This window comes from Erythrolamprus reginae, chromosome 2, assembly GCF_031021105.1.
Source record: "Erythrolamprus reginae isolate rEryReg1 chromosome 2, rEryReg1.hap1, whole genome shotgun sequence".
In the NCBI taxonomy this organism is placed as follows: domain Eukaryota; kingdom Metazoa; phylum Chordata; class Lepidosauria; order Squamata; family Dipsadidae; genus Erythrolamprus; species Erythrolamprus reginae.
Window position 1 is genome coordinate 141,350,077 of NC_091951.1, and position 21,915 is coordinate 141,371,991.

Sequence of the window (21,915 nt, forward strand, 5' to 3'; positions counted from 1 at the left end):
AAAAAATAAAAGTACAAATTACTAAACCAACTGAAATTCTGAAAACTCTGATCAAGCAACATCTCCAATAGCAGCAGACACAAACAGTAATTTTTGTAATAGACGGCATTTGAAACACAGTTTTGCAAATTCCTGATTTGCCAGACTAATCCAGAAACCTCTCTCCTAACTTTTCCCCTAGTATTAATTAGCATTTTGGCTTTTATTCCAGAAAAAACATAATACCACTTACAGAATATGATCGTCCTGAGGCTTTTATAACTTCGTCAATATTTAGAGTCAAGCACACTAGATCTACAATGGAAAAAAATGAAGAACTAATGACTACTGATGTTGACCTGACCTCCCCCTTCACATGACTAGCAATAGTAATAGCCACATCCTAATTTGCCAGTAGTTTATTTTGTTCTACTGTTATATCATTCAAAAGGTAGAATTCTCTGGACAGTATGCAGTGCTAGTAAATTAAAAATCATTTTAATAAATAAATGATAGAGGTTGGACATATTGAAGTAAGATAAAACTAGCAGAAAGAAGAAATATCAATTCAGTAAAGTGACAGAACATTGCCGTTGGGACTTTGAGGTTAAATGTAAAATGTGTTTATATAATTCTATGAAGCAACTGACCATAAATTTCATTACAAATGCAGGAGAGAAGCATAGTAAGAAGATAATCTATCTTTGAACAGTTTTTATAGATTTGAGTTTTTATATTCAGTTAGGAAGACACACACTGGATTTTTAAAAAATAAAAATGTATAGGAAACATTCTATAGAAATATTTTCTTGCCTGTTTGCATGGATTTCATTGACACCTATTTATTACTGGATGATACATCTTTACTGTATATCATAACCCAATTCTATCTGTTTTGTTTTTTGGGTTTTTTAATGAATATGATGGTTCCATCATTCCCTTCCATGAGAATATGCAGTTTCCTCAAGATTGTTTTTTTCTGCCCCGTTACTTGGAGACATATTATAATGTACTTCTAAAGAATCAGGCAAATATGGAAATAATTGGAAAAATGCATGTTTTGCATTTCTACAAAATAGCAAAATTCTCATCTAGAAACCATACCAACAAATAAAACCACATATACTCTCATCTCAACCCACCATAACTTTTACCTTCAAATTCATGTGAGGGAATGGCTTTTATAACAAGGCCTGTAGATCGCAAAGAAATTATCTCATCCTTTTCACGGTTACTCAGCAAAACCTAAAGAGAAATGTTTAACTCTGGTAAACATGTATTTATGCTTTATAAAATGAACGAGCTATTCAGCCATCCAATAGACAGACACTTTTCCTCTCGTGCTGAATAGGTCTGGGCAATGTTTGAAAGCAGTGCTTCACAAAGCACATCAGCACCAAAGGAACACTTCTCTTCAAAGCATTAAAGCAGTAGCGTTCTTCACAGGTTCCAGCTGACTGTTTGAAAAATTCTGTCTGGCTATATATGCAACCATGGCCACTTCACTTTGGTGGAGATCTCAGAAGCAGAAAAACAAGCAGTTTTCAAAGGTTTGTAAAAAATGTGGTGCTTTAAATATTTTAGAAAGATTTTGTTTGTACCAATGTGCTTTTGTGAACCATCTCTTCTGAATGCTTTGCATAACCCTACTTTAATATCTCCTCTCAGTTCTTGATAATGTCCTAATCTATAAGTGAAATTACTCTGCTTTCTTAATTTATTTATTTATCATTAGAGTTGAAAGGGACTGTGCAGGTCATCAAGTCAAACCCCCTGTTCAAGCAGGAAATCCTACACCTCCCCAGTCAGATGGCTGTCCAATCTCCTCTTGAAAGTGTCCAGAGTTGGGGCGTTCACAATCTCTGCTGGCAGGCCGTTCCACTGGTTGATGGCTCTGACCATCAGGAAGTTCTTCCCTATTTCCAGGTTGAATCTCTCCTTGGTCAGTTTCTATCCGTTGCTCCTGGTCTAGCCCTCTGATGCCCTGGAAAATAGTGTGACCCCCTCCTCTCTGTGGCAACCGCTCAAATATCTGTATAATGCTATCATGTCCACCCGGGCCCTCCTTTTTGCTAGACTATCCATGCCCAGTTCCAGCAACCACTCTTCGTATGTCTTGGTTTCCAGTCCTCTTATCATTCTGGTTGCTCTTTTCTGTATTTTCTCTAGAGTTTTAATGTCCTTTCTGTAGTGGGGTGACCAAAATTGAATGCAGTACTCTAGGTGTGGTCTGACTAGGGCTTTATAGAGTGGTATTAGTACCTCCTTAGTCTTGGAGTGTATCCCCCTGTTGATGCAGCGACTGTGAGAGAGATCTCAGAGTCTTGGTGGATAACCAATTAAATATGAGCCAGCAATATGCAGTGGCAGCTAAAAAAGCCAACACAATCATTGGCTTTTTTAGCTGCCACTGCACATCGCTGGCTCATATTTAATTGGTTATCCACCAAGACTCCAAGATCTCTCTCACAGTCACTGCTGTTAAGTGTGGGTTTTTTCCAATTTGTATGTGTGATTAAGGTTTTTCTTATCTAGGTATAAAATTTTATAAAATTTTGATTTTTTTTCAACATTAAATTTCATTTTGTTAGTTTGAGCCCACAGTACTAATTTATCTAGATCCCTGGTTCCCAACATGGGGCCCACGCCCCACACGGGGGCAATTTTATTTTAATGGGGGCATCTGTTGCCTTGTTCAAACCAATTTAATAGCTTTTTAGGCTTCCTCTGCATGTGTAAAGTTCACTTTTTGAATAGTAAGAATTATGTCATGGGGGGGGGGGGGACGATGACACAGGATTTTAGAGATGCTTGGGTAGGACATGGCCAAACAAAGATTGGGAGCCACTGATCTAGATCTTTCTGTATTTTGAGCCTATTCTCGGGGTTAATGGTTGTCATCTTTGAAGAACATAAAACATTTACATTCAGCTAATTTCTAAGTCTAATGTGAGATAAACTAATTAGGTCAACTTGCTTTATTACATAAATTTGAAGCATAACATTTCAATAGTTCCTATTCTGAACCCAAGTTACTGATGTAGGTGAAATATTTTGCTGGAACTTAATTCCAATTCCTAAATGTCTATATAGTTTCCCACTTTGACCTACGATTTATAATGTGTCTTACCTTTTTATATAATAATGTAAGTTCTGCACCAGGAAATTCTATTGTTGGTTTCTTCTTTGTTGGTAAATTGTCTAGTAGAGAAAGACATAGCTTTCAAGCAATTGTGACAGTGTCCAGTTAGTTTACAGACAGACTAAATATTGAGACATACAGTGCACTTCTAGTTGAGATTTTTGTTTGTTTGTTCTGAATGGACAATACATGTGAGAGGCGGGGGAATGGCATGTGAACTTTTATCCAAATATTGCTGAGGAGAGGGAAAAGGCCAAGAAGTTGTGTTTCAGATGTAATCAAAGGAGAAACCATTAATAGGCTCAGCTTGTTTTAGGTTATTTTTAAATATAAAAGATTACAGTGTAATCATTGGGCTGAGATGAAAAGAACAGTATTTTAATATATTGGTCGGGGAAGACCGATCACAGGTTTTGAGAATAAAACTGAAAGTGCAATAAGTAGTAAATCTTGAAATGAAATACAGACCTTTGGAAGTGTTGAACTCTTCGAAGTCTATTTTTAACTCGGTGAGGAAAATGTCTTCAACTGGTTCCAAGGCAGTGTTATTAAAAAAAATCTGAAAAACAAGAGAATCCTTGCTCACTGGGTGAAATGTAATCATTTTTGTTTAAACTGATAATAAGTATTTTCATCCTTCAAGGCTACTGACCTTCACTGCATAGACTTGGAAGAAAACTGGCTGTAAGCCCAGACGCACATAATATGCAATTGCATCAATAATGAACAATTCAGAGAGTGTGGATTTGCTTGGTGAAGAAAGCTGCATGGAATCAAAAAATGATTACATCAGTCTGTACCATTTATATCTGCTATTTCTAGCACACATGCTGGTAAATATAGGAGTACGGTTAAGAAAAATATTCTTTGACTGATTCACATAGACTCATCTAAAATACTAGAGAAAGTAAGATATTTCTTTCTTTCCCTGCTCCCATTATTACACCAATAATGATAACCACATCTTTATGAAATATAAAAGAAAATTAATGGTAGGGCTATGACCCCAAACACAGAAAGTAGCCTTTCACCCACAAAGGATGAAAGCAGGATGTTAAATAGCCCTTATGTCAAGTTGGCTATTATAACTTGAGGATTCTGATTAAAGGATGGTGAGAAGCAACTTCAGTGAGGGAAATATTGCCGGTGGCTTTTGCTATCTCAAGAATGGGTCAGAAAATCTCATAGCTGTTTCTACACATACAGAAGGAAGGGCTTCTCTCCTACCATGGTGGCCAGCTTTGGAATCGTGTAACAGAGGGAATTAATATTGCTCTCGTACCACGGATCAGCTCTTCCAAGATAAGCAGCCAGCTCACATGGCTCTCCCTGTTTTGGCAGACAAAAGAGAAGTGGGTTTTGCTCAATACTGCACTGACAGGATCGAACTGCAAAAAATGGAGGACTTCCTCCTATTACTATTGTATATCACTCACCTCAATAAGGGCAGAGGTTGGTTGCTCTTCAACAAGAGGCACATAATAAAAATGTACCTTTAGCCTTTGTGTAAGAAACACTCGCCTGCTTTCTCGCTTCCTGGACATGGGAGAAAAATAAAGTCTGATGAGGCTTCTTCGGTAACAACTGATCTCTCCCTCTTAGAAGTCCTTGACATGCACAATCTGACCTGGTGATTTGACTGCTTGTTACCCAACTATAAAAACACAGTCAGTGTTAATGAATGTGAGGTTTTTTTCTCCCTATTTATATATAAAATTTGGCCTGCCAGTATTGGTGAGTATTAGATTTGTATTAGATTTGGCGAAAGTGTGGTTATATAAATGGGGAGCAAATCTCACACTCACTAGCATTGGGAAGGTAACCTAGTTGGATAATGAAATATCTGCATGCAAACAACCAAGTTTGGACAGCAGTAAGGCCTCTACTGTTGAACACTGAGATACATTAAGATGGTGGTTATATAAATGGCAAACCCCATACTCAATACCCCTGATCCATGTTACCTAATCAGGTAATGAAATGTCCAAACAACCAAGCTGATAGAACACCAAAAACTCCTTAATTCAACCCTGAGCTACATTATATTGTGTGTGTGTGTGTTGAGAAAACATTGGAAGATGTATTGATGTGCTATAGCTAAACAGGGTCAGACTAAATATTTGAATTGGACACCATCAAGAGAGATCAGGTTGACTAAACTGGGAAGACAGGAAGTATCTTGGAAAAGGGCAAAACAACATGTTTATTAAGTTATCCAGTGTTGAGCATTAACCAAAGGGAGATTTGACTTTATCATTTTGAGTTATGAAGTTGGTGTAATATGAAATATCTGCAGGCATATAACCAAGTTTGGACAGCAGTAAGGACTCTACAGTTGAACGCTGATACATTAAGGTGGTGGTTATATAAATGGCAAACCCCATACTCAATATCACTGATCACGGGCCAAAATGCATGTGGCCGCACCCATTCCCTCCTCCCATGCATGCACATGCCCCGGGCTGCCCTCTGCACATCGCACACACACCCTGTCCCCATTCATGCACACAGGCCTTACTGAAGCCTGGAATGGTGAAAAAACAGCCAAACGGGCAAACTGGAAATTCAGAAAAACAGACTTCCAGTTTGCTCAATGGGATGTTTTTCGCACTCTGGGGCTTCAGGGAAGTTTCCCTTAAGCCTCTGGAAGGCAAAACAGCCTTCCCCAAGGCCAGAAATCAGCCAGCCAGCCCACACATGTGCACTGGAACTGACATAAGGCAACACCTCTGATATGGCTCCGCGTGCATACCATAGGTCGCCGTCACTAATCTATATCATTTTCTTAAAAAAGCAAATTATTTCATTCTTTCTCAATTAGTGGCTGCCTCTTTCTTGTGTCTTCCCTATACCTTTTTATAGAATAGTGTTTGTGTGTGTGGGGGGGGGGGAATCCCAAGCACTCATGTTTCCAAGCCTCATATGACCTTCTACTGCTAGCATAATATGACAACTGATCAACACAAACTACATTCTACAGCATGTTAAAAGTTACTGCAACTCCATTGTAGACTTTCTCCCTTTAGGTACTATTCACTTGAGGAATATCATGTCCTCAGACTTGTTAGAATGCATTATAATGAATTGTAACAAGTTACATTAACATCCTGCATTAATCTTTCAGAACAAAGCATGGATAATGTGACTTAATTGTTGACACATCACATTTTTCTTCTGCTGGAATTGAAAGGGAATATATTCTGTTCAGTAAAAGATACCTATTTCATACCAAATTAATTCATTTATTTGGTCCCCCTCTCTTGTCTTTATTACTTTGTAAGTAACACAAAGTAGTGAACACACCAAATACTTTTCCTTCCACCTATTTTCCTCTCAACAATCATCCTGTGAGGTGGGCTGGGCTGAGAGAGGGTAACTGGCCCAAAGTCACCCAGTTGGCTTTTTTGTCTAAGGCAGGACTAGAACTCATAGTCTGGTTTTTAGGCCAGCACCTAAACAGTTTATTTCTGTTGTTATTGGACTTTATAATTTAAACCTTGCTGGGATGAATCATGTATTTATGTACGTATGTATATATGTATGTCACTAAGTTGTAGAAAAAGCCCACTTACTACCCTAATGTTAGATATGCTAATGGAAAAAAAAACACCAGTTAGAAAAAAAGCAGTTAAGTCATTAGGAAATAGTACTAATTTCCTTTTGCAAAGCAACAAAAATAGTATGCTATGTTTGAATTCTGCCTGAATACAAAACCATGGGCTTTGAATGGTTAACTAACATGCTAATGGTTAGTTTATGTGAAAATGATATCAGCGTAATTGGTTATTTCCATTGCTTGTGCACATACAGGAGTTCAATTTTGAAAACAAAAACAATAAAATAAAATAAGAGATAAGTCTTCCCTATCTCATATGCCATAAATTAATTCCCAACCTAGAAATGGAGGCTTTAAGTACAGCTTATAAAAAATTGACAAGCAAACCAGGAAGATTTGACTAGCAGCCATAGAAAGATAGCTGAAATGTTAACAAAAGAGAAATGCAATCATTGTTTGCCGTCTCATTGATAGCAAGTGCTCTAGATCAGTGTTTCCCAACCTTGGCAACTTGAAGATATTTGGACTTCAACTCCCAGAATTCCCCAGCCAGCAAATGCTGGCTGGGGAATTCTGGGAGTTGAAGTCCAGATATCTTCAAGTTGCCAAGGTTGGGAAACACTGCTCTAGATGAGTATTTTAATTATGGTTACTGTTAAATTATATCTAATGTCCTATGAGGATATGGTCAACATCAGGGGATGGGCAACTATGGCCTTGGGGACTTCAACTCCCAGAATTCCTGAACCATGTATGCTGGCTCAGGAATTCTGGGAGTTAAAATCCCCAAGTCATAAGGGGGCCATGGTTTCCCCATTTCTGATTTACATTGTACTGTAGTTGCTACCTGGTTGTCACCTGAGGAGAAAGTATCTGCATTATACAATACTAACCTTAAAGAGTGATAGGCTTGGGCAAGGCGTCCCAAGACCCTGTCATCACCTAGCACCAAGACACGAGCTGTGTGCAGTTTTTTCCCTTTAACTATTGGTTCCATTGTACTACCACCAGATTTCCGGTGCAGTTTCCCAGTTGGCTTTGTATCTTGCCCACTGCAATTCGTTTGAAGCAAAGCTATGCTATCTGCATATTTTTTCTTCATGCAACCCTTTCTCTGGAGTCGAGAATGCTCAGTCTCAGCATTGCAGGAAGTTGGCATGTCATCAGCCAGAAGGGGCAAGTCCCGTTCAATCCCACTGTCATTGGAGAGCACTGAGAAACGTGTCTGTTCATAGCAGTCATAATCTGGCACCAGATCTTGAAATTCAAAGCCATCCAGTCCTGGACTCAGAGAATCCTGTTCACCACACTGACTTGGTGAACGGAGAAACTGCACCAGCTCTTTCCCTAAAATGAGGAAATAGTGTGAGATTTTGGGAAAACCCTCACAAGCTTGAAGCTAATACACAATGGCTTCTTGTGCAAAATAAATACTTTGTTCACATTCTTAGGCTGAAGCTTTGGTTCATGAAGCTGAACGTAAAGTAAAAGGCATGCTGTCACAAAAAGCATATCTTAATATCTTTATCTTTATCATTATTATTATTATTAATTAGATTTGTATGCCGCCCCTCTCTGCAGACTTAATATTAATCATATCAGTCCTTTTCATGCTGCATCATCCACTCTTAGAAAAGCTTTCTTTGTACCTCAGCCATTGACATGGAATGTTATCTGCCATTTATATATTTATTTGTTTATTGTTTCTTTTCTTGTTACATAACTTATTTGCATCCAAAGTTCCAAAGGTGCTTTTTCAAAAGGCAACTGGACTTCGTTTTTTCCTTGAAGTCATTTTGTTTCTCATCCAAGAAACTTTTCAGTCCTGAGTCACAAAGCTTCTTGGATGAGAAACAAAACATCTTCAAGGAAAAACAAACTCCAGTTGCCTCTTGAAAAATACACCTTTGGGAAAACCATGACCTGGATGACTGAGAACCTCCATAGACATTTGCATCCAAAGCTTCCCTCAAATAAATAACTTCCTGATCCAGGGCTTCCTTGTTAATATGTCGCCTTAAGCACTTAAGAAGACTTCTTAAGCATTGAAGTTGGCCTTCTGCCGCATGAATCCCAGCGACCGATCAGGTCCCACAGAGTGGGCCTTCTCCGGGTCCCGTCAACTAAACAATGTCGGTTGGCGGGCCCCAGGGGAAGAGCCTTCTCTGTGGCTGCCCCGACTCTCTCGAACCAGCTCACCCCAGAGATTAGAACTGCCCCTACTCTTCCTGCCTTCCGTAAACTCCTTAAAACCCACCTTTGTCGTCAGGCATGGGGGAACTGAGATATCTCCCCCGGGCCTATACAATTTATGTATGGTATGCTTGTGTGTATGTCTGTTTAATAATGGTTTTTTTTAATATTTTAAACTGTAAATTATTAGATTTGTTATAAACTGTTTTTATTGTGTTGTGAGCTGCCTCGAGTCTGCGGAGAGGGGCGGCATACAAATCTAATTATTATTATTATTAATAATAATAATAATAATAATAATAATATCAGAATAAAGAAAAGTAAACAGTGAGATTGTGATTATCCCTTACCCACACCCTCCACTCAGAATGACTTAAAGGCTTCCTAGCATCACCCAGCAATCATTGAGATAATATAAAGCTTTATTTAATGTAATATAAAGCTTTATTTAATGTAATATATTATATTATATTATGATTTTTACATCAATGCAATGATAGTTGGCTGAGTCTAAACGACACATCAAGAGACTAGCACAAACAGTTTTATTTTTCTGCCGGCTAGCTGTAGTTCCATAACCCATGTCAGAGTTCAAGTACTTACAAAGTTGGTCTTCATCAGTCCACAGGTGGAAGCTGATTTTAGGGTTGGGCAAAGGAATGTCTGAACTTTTGTCTACTGAAGACTTCACCCCTATAAAATGCAAAATTCCTGCTGTTTATGTCATTTCAGGTTATAGTTTTGTCCAATCAAGAAACTGATAAAGTCTTAGAGATCAGAGAAATGTGAAAATGAGCCTGTGAAAATGTTGGAATGGCTGGTGTTTGCTCTGCACTGTGTTATGGAATCTCAACATTTACTTCTCTAAAATAATGTTCACATAGAAAAAAAATCACACATAAAAATCTGATTAAATGTTTGAAGAGTAGCTACTTTACAAGCAGCAACATTTTTGTAGAGGGGGAGAGAAACTCAGATTTGGGAATAGGAATGCATACTTAATTGCCCCTTGTGCCCAGGTTGTTATTGGCATTTTGCTGCTTTAGCTTTCTTTTTCTTAAAAAAACCAACAACAACAAATACCTAATACAGTTGTTGTGGGACTGATTTTGACATTATTGCTTTTTTCTGCCAAGGACGAGATTGGTTATATTCATCCTGCTGCACATATTGGAAGAAATAAAAATACAGGAGAGGATATCACAAGTTCTCTTTCCCAAAAACAGCTGAGGGACCAAGACCTTCTTCTTCCAAGTTCCATAATGTTGTACTTACTTCTGTCTGAAGAACTCAGTAATGTGCTGTAGATGTTCTCAAGAGCCTCCACATATTGACTATATGCCACATTCATTTCTTCAACTGCATGTTCAGTTGCTGCCATCACTTCTTCAAAACACTGTTCAATCTCATCTAAGGGCTTTGCCTATCAAAGGACAAAGATGTAATTAGGTTTTACGAACTCCGAAAATGAAATTTGTGGCTTGCAAATAAATTTAGCTTTATTCTGAATCAAGTAAGCAGATGTTTAGATAGATCTATTGTTACTGTTATAATACTCCATTTTGTTTAAGTGCCAAACTGTTTTTTTCACCAGAAAAGTGAAAACATGGAAAACCTGATGCAACTGACATAGCTGTGGAAGTAATTTGATAACTCTGGTTTTTCATTTCCCCCCCAGTAATATGCTGATTTTTTTTTAAAAAACAACAACTAGGGTTAACAATGTCTGCATTATTTTGTAAGCTTCTCCTTGTCTACTCATGTTAAATAATAAACAGCTCCTTGATTTAATTATGGCTTGTTGAAATGCAAATCCCATCCACATTTTTTCAGAACTAATTTCCACTCATTTTTATTAGAGCTTACTCCAAAGTAATGTTGAAGTTTCATAGTTCTTATTAGCATTAAAGACAGAAGCCTATTTCAAACAAAATCTAAAGGGCGTTTAAAGGGACAAGTCCATTTTTGATGATTACATCACTGAATACAAGCATTTAGGAGTTTTTAAGATGCATTAATAATATAACCAGTCAGTTTTCAATGTCATTAATGTGAACAATCCTAACTGGAATATACACTTCATAATATTAGTTTGGCAGTTTGACAAGGATAATCTAACAAAAATAAATTGTACTAGATGGTATTTGTGAAAGAGACTAAATAACAGTGGATTGGATATTAAATATAACTCGCAATGTGATTTAGTTGCCAAAATGGCAAATGGAATTTTATGCTTCATCCCTAGAAATACAATTTACAAATGATGGAAAATAATTGCTCCAATTTTGTCTGCTTTAGTCAGACCCCTCCCCAGTTATCATTCAATTCTGGGCATCACACTAAGAAGGATTCAGGGAAACTAGAAAAAGTTCAGACAAGGGTAATTAGGATAATCAAAGGACTAGAAACTAATTCCTATGGATAAAGGTAAATATGTTTAGCATTGGAAAAAAAAAGCTTGAGGCTCATATAAATAGCATTCTTCAAATACCTGAAAGGATATCACACAGAAGATGGATTTTTAAAAAATCCTTATTCATTTTTCCACATTGTTCCATACGTCATGCACAAGATACACAAGTATGGATATAACTTAGAGAAAGCCAGATTCCTAATTGAATGCTATAACATATTTCCTAACAGAAAAATCAGTTCAACAGATAAACCAATTTCCTTTGGATGTGTTTAAAGTAGAGAATGGAGAATCATTTTTCAGGACTACTTCAATTCAGATCATGGCAAGAGTAGTGAGATTCAGGGGGCACTTGAAACTCAGTGATTCCAAATTACAGGAAGATTTTGATTTCTAAAAAAAAATGATTTGTTAGTAGTTAAGTTTAGGATGGGGCAGAGAGATTTTTCCAATTGCCAAATTAATTATTCTACTGGTACTGAGAACACGTTATATATGGGTGTATGCAGGCCGGGCGAATAATGGTTCGTGAGTGATGATACCATGGAAATACCATGAGTCATACAACTACTGTGATGCAAGTACTTAATTGCTGCATTTGTGTGAGAGTATCATTACACTCATGATATTTTGCGATTATCACACATACTGAGGAAACTGGTTCTGCCTGCCCCAAATAACCCAGAACGTGCTAGTTTATATGCCCAGCCAACACTAATGGCATGTCTGGAGGATGACAAAAGTTATATATGAATTCAAAACCCATATTAATCTCTGGAAATGGGGACTGGCCTTCTTGATTTCATCATCTGAAACAGAAAGCAATATTTTCCCCAAATGTGGAGGGAGCTGATGGATTAAGAAAAACTAAAGTTCTATCAAGGACAATCTCCACTTTAAGGCAACTAGGCATTGGAAGATGTAGTGCAGTTTCATTATTTTCCTTACCCATATTTAGGATTGCCTGGTTATTTATCGAGGCTTGTTCAAGATAAGTTGGAAACATTTTTAATGTAGAAAATCCATATTTTAGCCCTGCTGTACACAATTATGAAAAAACTGCTACATTTTATGCAACGTAATTTCAAACTCTCAGGTGTAGCAATAAGCCTTTCCTTGTCTAATTCTCTGCCTTTTTTAGTTATTATAAAATTTTACAAAAAATAGTTCCAGTTTGAAGTTATAAAAATGTTTTCAGGGAAGCAGACAACCTAAAACTTTTGCAATGCAGCTCATTTTTATTAGTGTGAAGTTTAGCTTCAAAAAATCTAGAGTATAGCATGTTAATCAGATTGGTGATTAATACCAAGAAAGCTTCTACTTGGGCTAAATGTTTGCAGGAAAACAAGCACATTTCCAAGAATTAGTCTTTTATCTGTAGGAGTACTGGTTATGTTACTATTTCCCACTATAACTTTTTTTTAACCTTAAAAAAATTATAGCCTTTTATTTCTATGTACTCCAATATGTTTCTTTTTCTATACAAAGCAGAAAGCTTCCAAGTGTTGAAGACTTCAACTTCAATAGTTAACAGCCTCTTGCAAATTTTGTGAGTTGATGTCCAAGAAGGTAAGGGAATTCTATGGCTATCTTTGGCAGCCATGAGTTGTACACATGTATCTATTTATGAACCGAAAATGAAAGCTAGTCTTGATGCAGCACTCTGAGAAAGAAGGAAGCTAAAAATGTCCATCTATACTATTTAAGTGAAAATGTTATTTTAAGAAGTTTTAGTTACTTCATTCATTTAATCAATCATTAATCTGCAAAAGCAAAACTTCCTTTTTTTCTTCACAATACCTGAAATGCTTCATGCAAGTTCCTCATATTACAATGTTCCTTCAGGCCTGTTTGGAAGGCATGTGCTATCACATAGATCATGCAGGACCTGGCACACTGGAACATTTGAGCAGCCTTGATTTCATCAACTAGTGCTTGGCATACAGCCCCAGACAGCAAATCTGGATCAACAAACATGAAAATCCTAAGGGAATGAAGAGTTAACATATATTACATAAGCAGAACTTATTAGCTGTAGATATGAAAGTGAATCCAAGAGTCTGCATGGGAAACTAAAGAGCTCTGTAAACAACCGGTTCCATGGATTTATTCACAATATTTCAGATTCAATAACAATAATGTCCCTCCAGTATCAATGGTTTCATCTTGGTGTAGACACTTGATCTTTTGCTCTAACAATTTATTTTCCATGTGGACGTTTTATCACAAATAAAATAACAACAAGCTCTTCTACTAGATAGCAACATAAAGAAAATGTACCCTGAAAGAAAAATCATAAAACTATTTACAATTTAACAAAGCTTAATTTAAGTAGAAATCAAACCAAAAGTATCTTAAGGAGTCAGAATGATGTTCTTCTGCAACAAACATGTAACATCACACACATACAAAGCATACTTAAAAACCTGGTAATAAACCACTTGGGAAACTTCTTTCAGCCAAATGACCATAGAGCACCCATAGTTTCCATATACCGATATCATATCTTTCGTAGTATGAGACACACTTTTTCCCTCCTAAAAAAGTCTGAAAATTTGGGTGCATCTTATACTCCGAATGTAGCCATGCCCACCTGCTGACCCCTACCCTTCGGCCTCTGTGCTTCCTCTTCCTGGCTGAAGAGATTGCCACTTACAATGGCTTATTTTTGAGCCCCATGGGCTGCGTTTTCTGCCTCCAATTGCTTGACGCACCCAAAATGGCTCCCGGAATAGCTGCTGCCTTCTTTTATCCCTTCCACTCTTTGCCTGCTTTGCTCGCTAAAGCTCCCTCTGATGATCAGCTGTACTTTTGAAGCTGTTTTTCAGCCCCAACATGAGCTAAAGGATCTTCCCTGCTTTGCCTGCTTTTCTAATTGCTGCTCCCTCCAACAACCAGCCCCAACCTCAAAACAGTGGGTGAACTAATGTGTTGAAGCTGACCAGGCTAAAGACTAGCCATATGAATACCTGTTAGGCAGAATCCTCCCCTCCTCCCACCGTCCACTATTTTCTTCATCAAAAACTAAGATACGTCTTATACTCCGGTGCGTTTTATGCTACCAAAAAATCCAGTACTTTTAAATTCATTGCCCCTCCGAGTCCTCGGAGAGGGGCGGCATACAAATCAAATCAAATCAATCAATCAAGAAACAAACAAACAAACAAACAAACAAACAAGATACAAAGTCCTAATTTTAGGACAGATACAGGCACAAAAGGGATATGGGAAGTGACATACTTACTTATCCTGAGAAGGGAATGAGTCATTTTTGAGACCTTGTTCTGCAGACACTTTCCTTTGGTATAATATCCCTAGGGGATAAACACATGAATAGCAATCAGAATGCAAATGTTCATGGTCCGATTTTGATTATAATAATCAATTGGTTAAGGGAATAAAGCTTAAAACTGCCATCATAAACTACTGGACAGCTTGAACAGTGAATAATTTCAAATCAGTCTGAACAAATGCATAAAATATGCTTACAGATAAGCCTTTTATTGTGCAATCTTCCTGCATTATTCATGAAGCATTTTGGGGAAGAGGTCCATGCATCACTACATTTATAAAGAATAGTCCATCATAATTCTCCCATGTTTTCTTTGATGCCAGTTTTATGTATTTATGAATAAATAGCCATTCTATCATAATACATACAACAAAATAAAGTAAATAGTCTGCCTACCTGGGATTGCCCGCTCTAGTTTCAGTTGGGAAGCATAATCCAAACCAATAGTGCAAAAAGGCTTGGGCAAAGTAAGCAACTTCTTGAAGAAATCATAGACCCTCTCATATAGGTCATCAGATAAACAAGGTACCTGGGGGGGAAAACCCAGTAAATGTCCAAGCAGAAGTTTCATTTGAAACACATTTAATTCTCAGAGGTGTAAGAATTTCTGCTGCAGGTACTAGTTATCTTAAACATGAGTAGAAAGCAGATTGTAAGCTTATGTTAGGGTTATAGAATCCCCCCTTTTACTGATAATCTAAATACCACCACAGAATCAATGTTATTGTTTGTTTTCTTTTCCCATTGATATAATAAACAATGCAGTACACAATAGAGGCCAGTATGGTTATTCATGAATATACTGCATCCTATTATCTATATCTTGTCACGGCAAGAAGATTATGAAAGTATCCATTGCATCTTTACAAAGCTCTACTTCCTGTCCTAAGATCAGAGTTCCTGCATTCTTAATCTGTGTGTATGCACACAAATGTGCCTTTGAATCAGTGTTGACAAGGTTTTTTGAGAGTGGTTTGCCATTTCCTTCTTCCTAGGGCTGACAGTGAGTGACCTAAAGTCACCGACACTTTAGAAGGAACACATTTAATTCTCAGAGGTGCAAAAATTTCTGTTACACAGGACTAGAACTTACTGTGTCCCAGTTTCTAGCCAGATGCCTTAACCACAACACCAGACTAGCTCTCTTCTTATTAACAAGCATAGCAAACTATTCTTTATAAGTTTCTCCCTTTGAAATAGGTATGGAGTCCCAGTGCCAAAATTAATGCCTGATATCAGCACGTTTTAACCTATTAATCCCGTCTTCAAGAAATAAGGTTCTTACTTTGATCAGCGTATACATCAGTGTGTGAACCAGAGGGATGATGTGCTTCTGATGGTTACATCTTTCTGCCTGGAAAAAGTAGGCAATATATTCTAAATATTGAATAGTTTTCTAAAGAAGAGAGGCAAAGTTTTCCAAAATAATATCACAGAAGACAGGAAGGCAGCCAGCCAGAGCACTGCAGCAGCAATGCTTCTGAAAGAATACATAACTACAATAAGAAAATCTGAGAATTTCCCCCCTTCTGCTTTGCTGTTTAATAACTAGTCTTTTCTTTAATCCGATGCAGTCTGAAAAAAAGGTGGTGAAGGGTTGAAAGCTATAGGAATGTATAATTTAAAGGGAAGTTTGAAGGCATATATCCCACATCCAAAGAAGAATAAGCTAAGTTGAATAGTATTTGAAAAAAGTGGTCCTAGAAAACTAAGACAAAAGTTTTTTAAATCATCAAACATATGAAATAATTTACTACAAAGGGTTTTTTTTTAAAAAAATTGATACTACTATGCCTAAGACAGAGTTGCTCTTAATGTTTTTCCACCACTGACTTTATCTATCTATCTATCTATCTATCTATCTATCTATCTATCTATCTATCTATCTATCCATCTATTTATATGCCGCTCACTCCAAAACAGACTCAGAGCAGCTAACAGCAACCATAAATACAACAGCAATAAAAAGCAGTAAAAATATAATAATAAAATCAACAATGCAATAAAACATCCCAATAATATCATTTGAAAATTATGTTTTGAATTTTTACAAAAACACTGAAGATTTACTTTCAGTAGGAACTGTGAAATGAATGTATATTCCAATGAGCCAGCCAGAATTCTGGGAAAACAATATTGATATTATCTGTCTCTAGCCAGACAATCCTTTACTCTCAAAATTAAGGGCTACGAATGAAAAGTAGCAAAAGCAGCAAGACAGAAGAGACAAATTAAGGGACATCAGTGTCCAGTCAACCCTACAGAGGTCTTGATAGGTGTGATAAACTGAGATAAAGCAATCTGAAAGAAAATGGACCCGCAAATTAGATGTTGATGCTATAAATTCTTGACCTTGAAAGAGTACATGCTTTTACACTGGGATTTGGTAAGCAGCATGTCTTGTTTTGCTTCTTTCAAGAAAGGAATAGGTGAAGGTTTAAACCAGAGCAATACAGACATCCTTTTCTTTTCTTTTCTTTTTAGACAATGGGCTACTTAATATTTTAGGATATCAATATAATAATATCAATATTATTTTTGCACCCACAAAAAGTTAAGACCAAAATGTTTTTCTACTTAATTATTAATTGTCAGATTTTGAAAAGTAAGATAAATTTTCTCAGTCTGATTTAGGTTAGATTCCTTTGTCATTTATTTTTAGAATAATGTATCAAAAAACATTCTGTGGGCTGAATTTTCACAATTTGTAACTAAATTTCAGCAGTGCAATTTTAAGGGAGTGGCTGCATGTGTTCCTAGCCCGAGTTGTTCACTCCTGCTCTAGCTGACAATAAGTTGCACTGATGATATAACCTAGTTTGCTAATAAAACATCTGCCCCCCCAAAAAACCCCCACCAAGCTCAGAGAGCACCAAAGACCCCAGAGAAAATATGCCTGTCAGCTGCAGGAGAAGACAGCATTGCTAACATCCTTCAGGCTCTGATTCCCAAGTTCCTGACAGAAAGCCAATTTCATTTTTTATAAATCCAGAAGAGTAAAAATTGACCATAAAACATATTGTATTCATGATCCAGTCTGTCTGGGTTAATAAGACCACCCCAAACATAAGTAGGGTGACTTGCCTATTTACTTGATTGTTAGATTTACATTCCACTTTTTCTTAAGGAGATTAAGGAATTTTACATTGGTATCTCAATTTATTTTATTAATTAAAAAAACAGCCACCACCTGCTAAAGTAGGTTGGATTACAAGACAGCAACTGAGTAACAAAGCCACCCACTGAGTTTCCATGGCTGATGGTTGATTTAATCTAAGTCTCCATGGTCCTAAACACATTTACTATTACATCATGGTGGTTCTCATTTCTTACTCTTTCAAGTTCTTTCACCAAAATTTTAATCCAGAGGATTCCATTTTGGGGATTCCGGTCAATTTTCTTGTGCAAGGTCCATCTCAGCATCCCTGTGAGGGCAAAATCAAAGTATCAATTAATGTTTCACTTATTAATCCAAGGATACAGTATATAAAAGAATGGAATTCACAGGAGAAGGAAGGTTGGATTGCAATATGTTCAGGAAAAGCTCTCACAATGTGTCTTTTAGTATGCTTTACATGTAAGAGCTCCTGCATGTGTTCATTAGTTTTAAGTGCAATTAAACATATTAATAATTATTTCAAATCCTTAAAAGTGAGGTATTCATTTCCACCTAGGATAGCAATTTGCTTCCAATGTTTTTTTTTAAAGCTGTAGTATTGCATTTAAAAAAATCTGAAACAAAAACACTTATATTGTCTTTTGTCTATAAAGATTCTCAATCATTCAGGTCATGGTTGTCCCAACTGTGCTTTTCAAAAGGCAACTAGACTTTCTTGATTTTTTTCCTTGATTTTTCAAAAATGTTTCTCTTCTCATCTAAGAACAGAAGAAGTTTCTTGGACGAGAAGTGAAACATTAAAAAAAGACCTAAGAAAGTCCAGTTGTCTTTTGAAAAGTACCTTTGGGACATTACATTGCCTTAATGTAACTTCAGGTTATTTCAGGTTATCAGTACACCATTTGTAATGTTATGGAACAGCACTAATCCTGTCATACAAATAGCAGAGTCTAAAAAAAGAGAAGAGAAATGGATATTTACACTGCAGGAACTGACCATAACCTGTCGTTAATGTTTTGTTGCAGTTATCTTTGCACAACACAACTAATCCAGACAAATATATCACCAATGTGAACTGATGTCCAAAGATGAAGAATGGCTATTTTCATAGAAAGTAGTGAGATGATCACTTACTATTTTTTAAACTTTCATCTAAAAAACCTGGCAAGAAATTCCTCAAGGCCCAATTAGAATCAGAGTGGACAGAAACGTAGCTATCTTTATGTCTTTTTTCTGCCCTATTTGGTTATGAGATGATAATAATAAAGTGAATTACTTTCCAGAGAAGCCCTGGTTTGGATCTACACTTTCATTTCTGGGTTTGTAAAAAGCAAAGTGGGTTAACTATATTTTAACTTTAATTTCTGAGTGTGTAATAAGCAGAGTGCATTAATTCTATGATTAGGTTAAACTCTCAACCTAAATTGCATGCTTCTAAGCCACTTAACCATGTTGTGTGAACCTAGCCTATGTGGGTTAATTATTCCTAGCATACATGAAGTCAAAACAGTTGGGAATCCACACAATAGATTTGATCAATGTTCTATCCAGCCATTTGGCAGGTTTTTTTTCTTTAGGCTAAGCTTTTTTCCTGCTATCTTGCTGCCTGAAATCTCTCAACTAGAGATGACAGATGGAAATTTCATCTTTACAAAACATGCTCTTTGACAATGAGTGATTGCTTCCTTCTGTAGTTTTACTGGTAATAAGGAAGAATTTAATAAGCAGAGATTTGTCCTCTAGGATCAGTTCAACTGCGTCGTCTTTTGAAAAGTATCTCACCAAGCAAGGTATCCAGAAACAAATTCTAAGTGAATGACAGCCAAGCATGGACAGTCAAGCTTTCCTCCAGATTATGTAGACAGAAGATGTAGATGACCAAGATGAGCCTGAGGGAAGGGTCAAATGTGTCTTCTGTCTTGAGTCCCTTCATGCCACAAGGTCCAGCTCACCTTGAATTCCATTGGCTCTTATGTACTTTATTAGTTTATTACTTTATTAGTTAATAAATTAGTTAATGGTTCACATTCTTGAAGAAAGGTTAATCTTGCTATATACCTTTCTATTCATTTGAACTGCCTGGACTTCCTGATTTCTTGTGCTTGACAGAATGGAAGTGCAAACACAACAACTAATTTCTTGGAAGGCTGGTTATCTGTAGTGAATTTACCTCTCTCACTTTGGAAGGCTGGATGATGGCCATCAAGTTCCCGAAGAAGGGCATGCACACTTCGGAGGAAGTCTGACTCAACCTCTTAAAACAAAAAAGGAAATCAACATGAGGAAAGAGGTTCAGTGATTTCTAATTCTTTTAGTTTCATAGAAACATATGTAAGTTTACATTTGCATAACCCCATCATCGAAGGCAAAATCCTAGTTATATACCACTAGTGTTGTGAGGTCCTGTTTGAGATATGTACTCTAAACTAAGTAGCACAGGAGTGAAATGCTCCCAGTTAGTTTGTGTCTGTTGATTGTTGGAGAGCCATTTGCGAAGGCAGTGCAAATCTCTGATCACCTGCCTGTACACTGCTATTTGGGTTCTCTTACCCTCTGCGCATGCATAGAACGCTTTGCCAATGAACTGAGGGTAAAAGAACCCAAATGATGGCATCCAGGCAGGGCCCCACACTGCCTTTGGAATGACTCTACGATGACCGTCAGGCACAAGCAAACTGGAAGCATGTCATGCCTGAAGAAGCACCAGAGTTATGACTGGCAGATCAATATTGTAGTACATGGATTTTTTTTATATAAAATCAAAACATCCATGTTTATTTTTAGCAGTATTTTCTATACATACTTACTTTCCTGGCTACTATTTACAAACAAAATTTGAAGAGTACTATGTGTAAATAATTCAATTTGTAAAAAACAACAACACCCTGATATGAGGTTTGTTTTAAAAAATTAAACAATCCATCGGCAATTGCTATCAGCCATTCCATAAAGAGGAAAGAAAATTACAACAATGTTCCTTTTTTATAATAAATGATCTTAATCAAGCCTATAGTAGTTTTCTCACAAAGTGTTTAAGTATAAATAATGCTTAATTTTAAGGCATTCTAAGATTCTTTCTTTGGGTATTCTTTGTGTTTAATGAGTATAGCTCCAGGGTGGCCCAATGGTTAGAGTGCAGCACTGCAGGCTACTTCAGCTAACTGCTAGCTGTAGATCAGCAGTTCAAATTTCACCATCGGTTCAAGATTGACTAAGCCTTCCATCCTTCCGAGGTGGGTAAAATGAGGACCCAGATTGTTGGGGGCAATATACTGATACTGCTTGGAGAGGGCTGTAAAAGCACTATGAAGTCTAGATGCTAAATGCTATAAATACTATTGCTACAGCTACCTCTTGTGATGGAATTGGCAACTGAGGTTGGGGATGGAATTAATAGCCTGGAACCTCTGCCGGGGAGGAAACAACACGACCTGATCCTTGTGTGGTGTGTGTGTGTGTGTGTTTCCCCAACAGGGAAGGGATAATAATAATTTAAAAAAACCTGAAACCATTCCACACTTCCTAATTAGAATCCCATGCTTTAATACCAAGCACAAACCTGGGTTTTCCATATTTGGAGAGTATGTAAAGGAGTTGATCGAAAGTTTAATTGTAGCCACACTTTTTGGAGAACTAGGTGAACGGAGGACTCAGTTTCACTCAGCATGGCCTCAGCTCCTCTACTGCTTCTGTAAAATAAAATGAGGGTGTAAGTCAGAGGTTGTGGATTGCTGCACGGAAAGCAAGGGATGAAATGATTTCCTTCCCACAACAGTTCAGGACTTAGGACTCCACTCCAACTTCCCAGCACTGTAATCCTCCAGAGCTCTGTCTACAAATATATTGGGGGCTGCAGCGTTATCCATTCCTTTGCTGAAAAAAATCACGGGATAAAACTTGCCTTGGTGCAATACACTTTTCTTACTAGTATTCTCTGTCACCCTCCATATGGTCTGAACTGCAATCCTGTTAGTAGCTTTATCATATGACTATAGTAGGAATTTGGAGTCAATATATATGCATCAGATTAGAGGAAGACTGTGCTAGAATATGTGACATTCCACAATACCACTAAAGTCTACGGAGAGGGGCGGCATACAAATCCAATAAATAAATGAATGAATGAATAAATAAATAAATCTTGTGAGGCCAGCCATCAGTAGCACAAACCTGCCGGCTTGCTGGCAGGCAGAACAAGGGTTATCTAAGATCCTGAACAGAC

At 37.2% G+C, this 21,915-nt stretch overlaps 1 protein-coding gene across 2 annotated transcripts in view; it reads right to left on the reverse strand.

Moving 5' to 3' along the window:
• PIK3R6 (phosphoinositide-3-kinase regulatory subunit 6) overlaps positions 1-21,915 on the reverse strand; it is a 43,452-nt gene that overhangs the window by 8,872 nt on the left and 12,665 nt on the right. For both annotated transcript variants that reach the window (XR_011558061.1, XM_070739695.1), the window contains exons 2-18: positions 21,253-21,382; positions 19,864-19,947; positions 17,909-18,000; positions 15,861-15,929; positions 14,972-15,104; positions 14,528-14,597; positions 13,084-13,267; positions 10,146-10,293; positions 9,474-9,563; positions 7,571-8,024; positions 4,558-4,657; positions 4,349-4,450; positions 3,774-3,884; positions 3,590-3,680; positions 3,110-3,180; positions 1,134-1,224; positions 233-294 (exon numbers count right to left, since the gene is read on the reverse strand). Coding sequence is in view for 1 of the 2 variants with exons in the window: in XM_070739695.1 (XP_070595796.1) it covers positions 233-294; positions 1,134-1,224; positions 3,110-3,180; positions 3,590-3,680; positions 3,774-3,884; positions 4,349-4,450; positions 4,558-4,657; positions 7,571-8,024; positions 9,474-9,563; positions 10,146-10,293; positions 13,084-13,267; positions 14,528-14,597; positions 14,972-15,104; positions 15,861-15,929; positions 17,909-18,000; positions 19,864-19,947; positions 21,253-21,265 (1,965 nt within the window). In the remaining variant the exon portion in view is untranslated. The remainder of the gene's footprint in view (positions 1-232; positions 295-1,133; positions 1,225-3,109; positions 3,181-3,589; positions 3,681-3,773; positions 3,885-4,348; positions 4,451-4,557; positions 4,658-7,570; positions 8,025-9,473; positions 9,564-10,145; positions 10,294-13,083; positions 13,268-14,527; positions 14,598-14,971; positions 15,105-15,860; positions 15,930-17,908; positions 18,001-19,863; positions 19,948-21,252; positions 21,383-21,915) is intronic.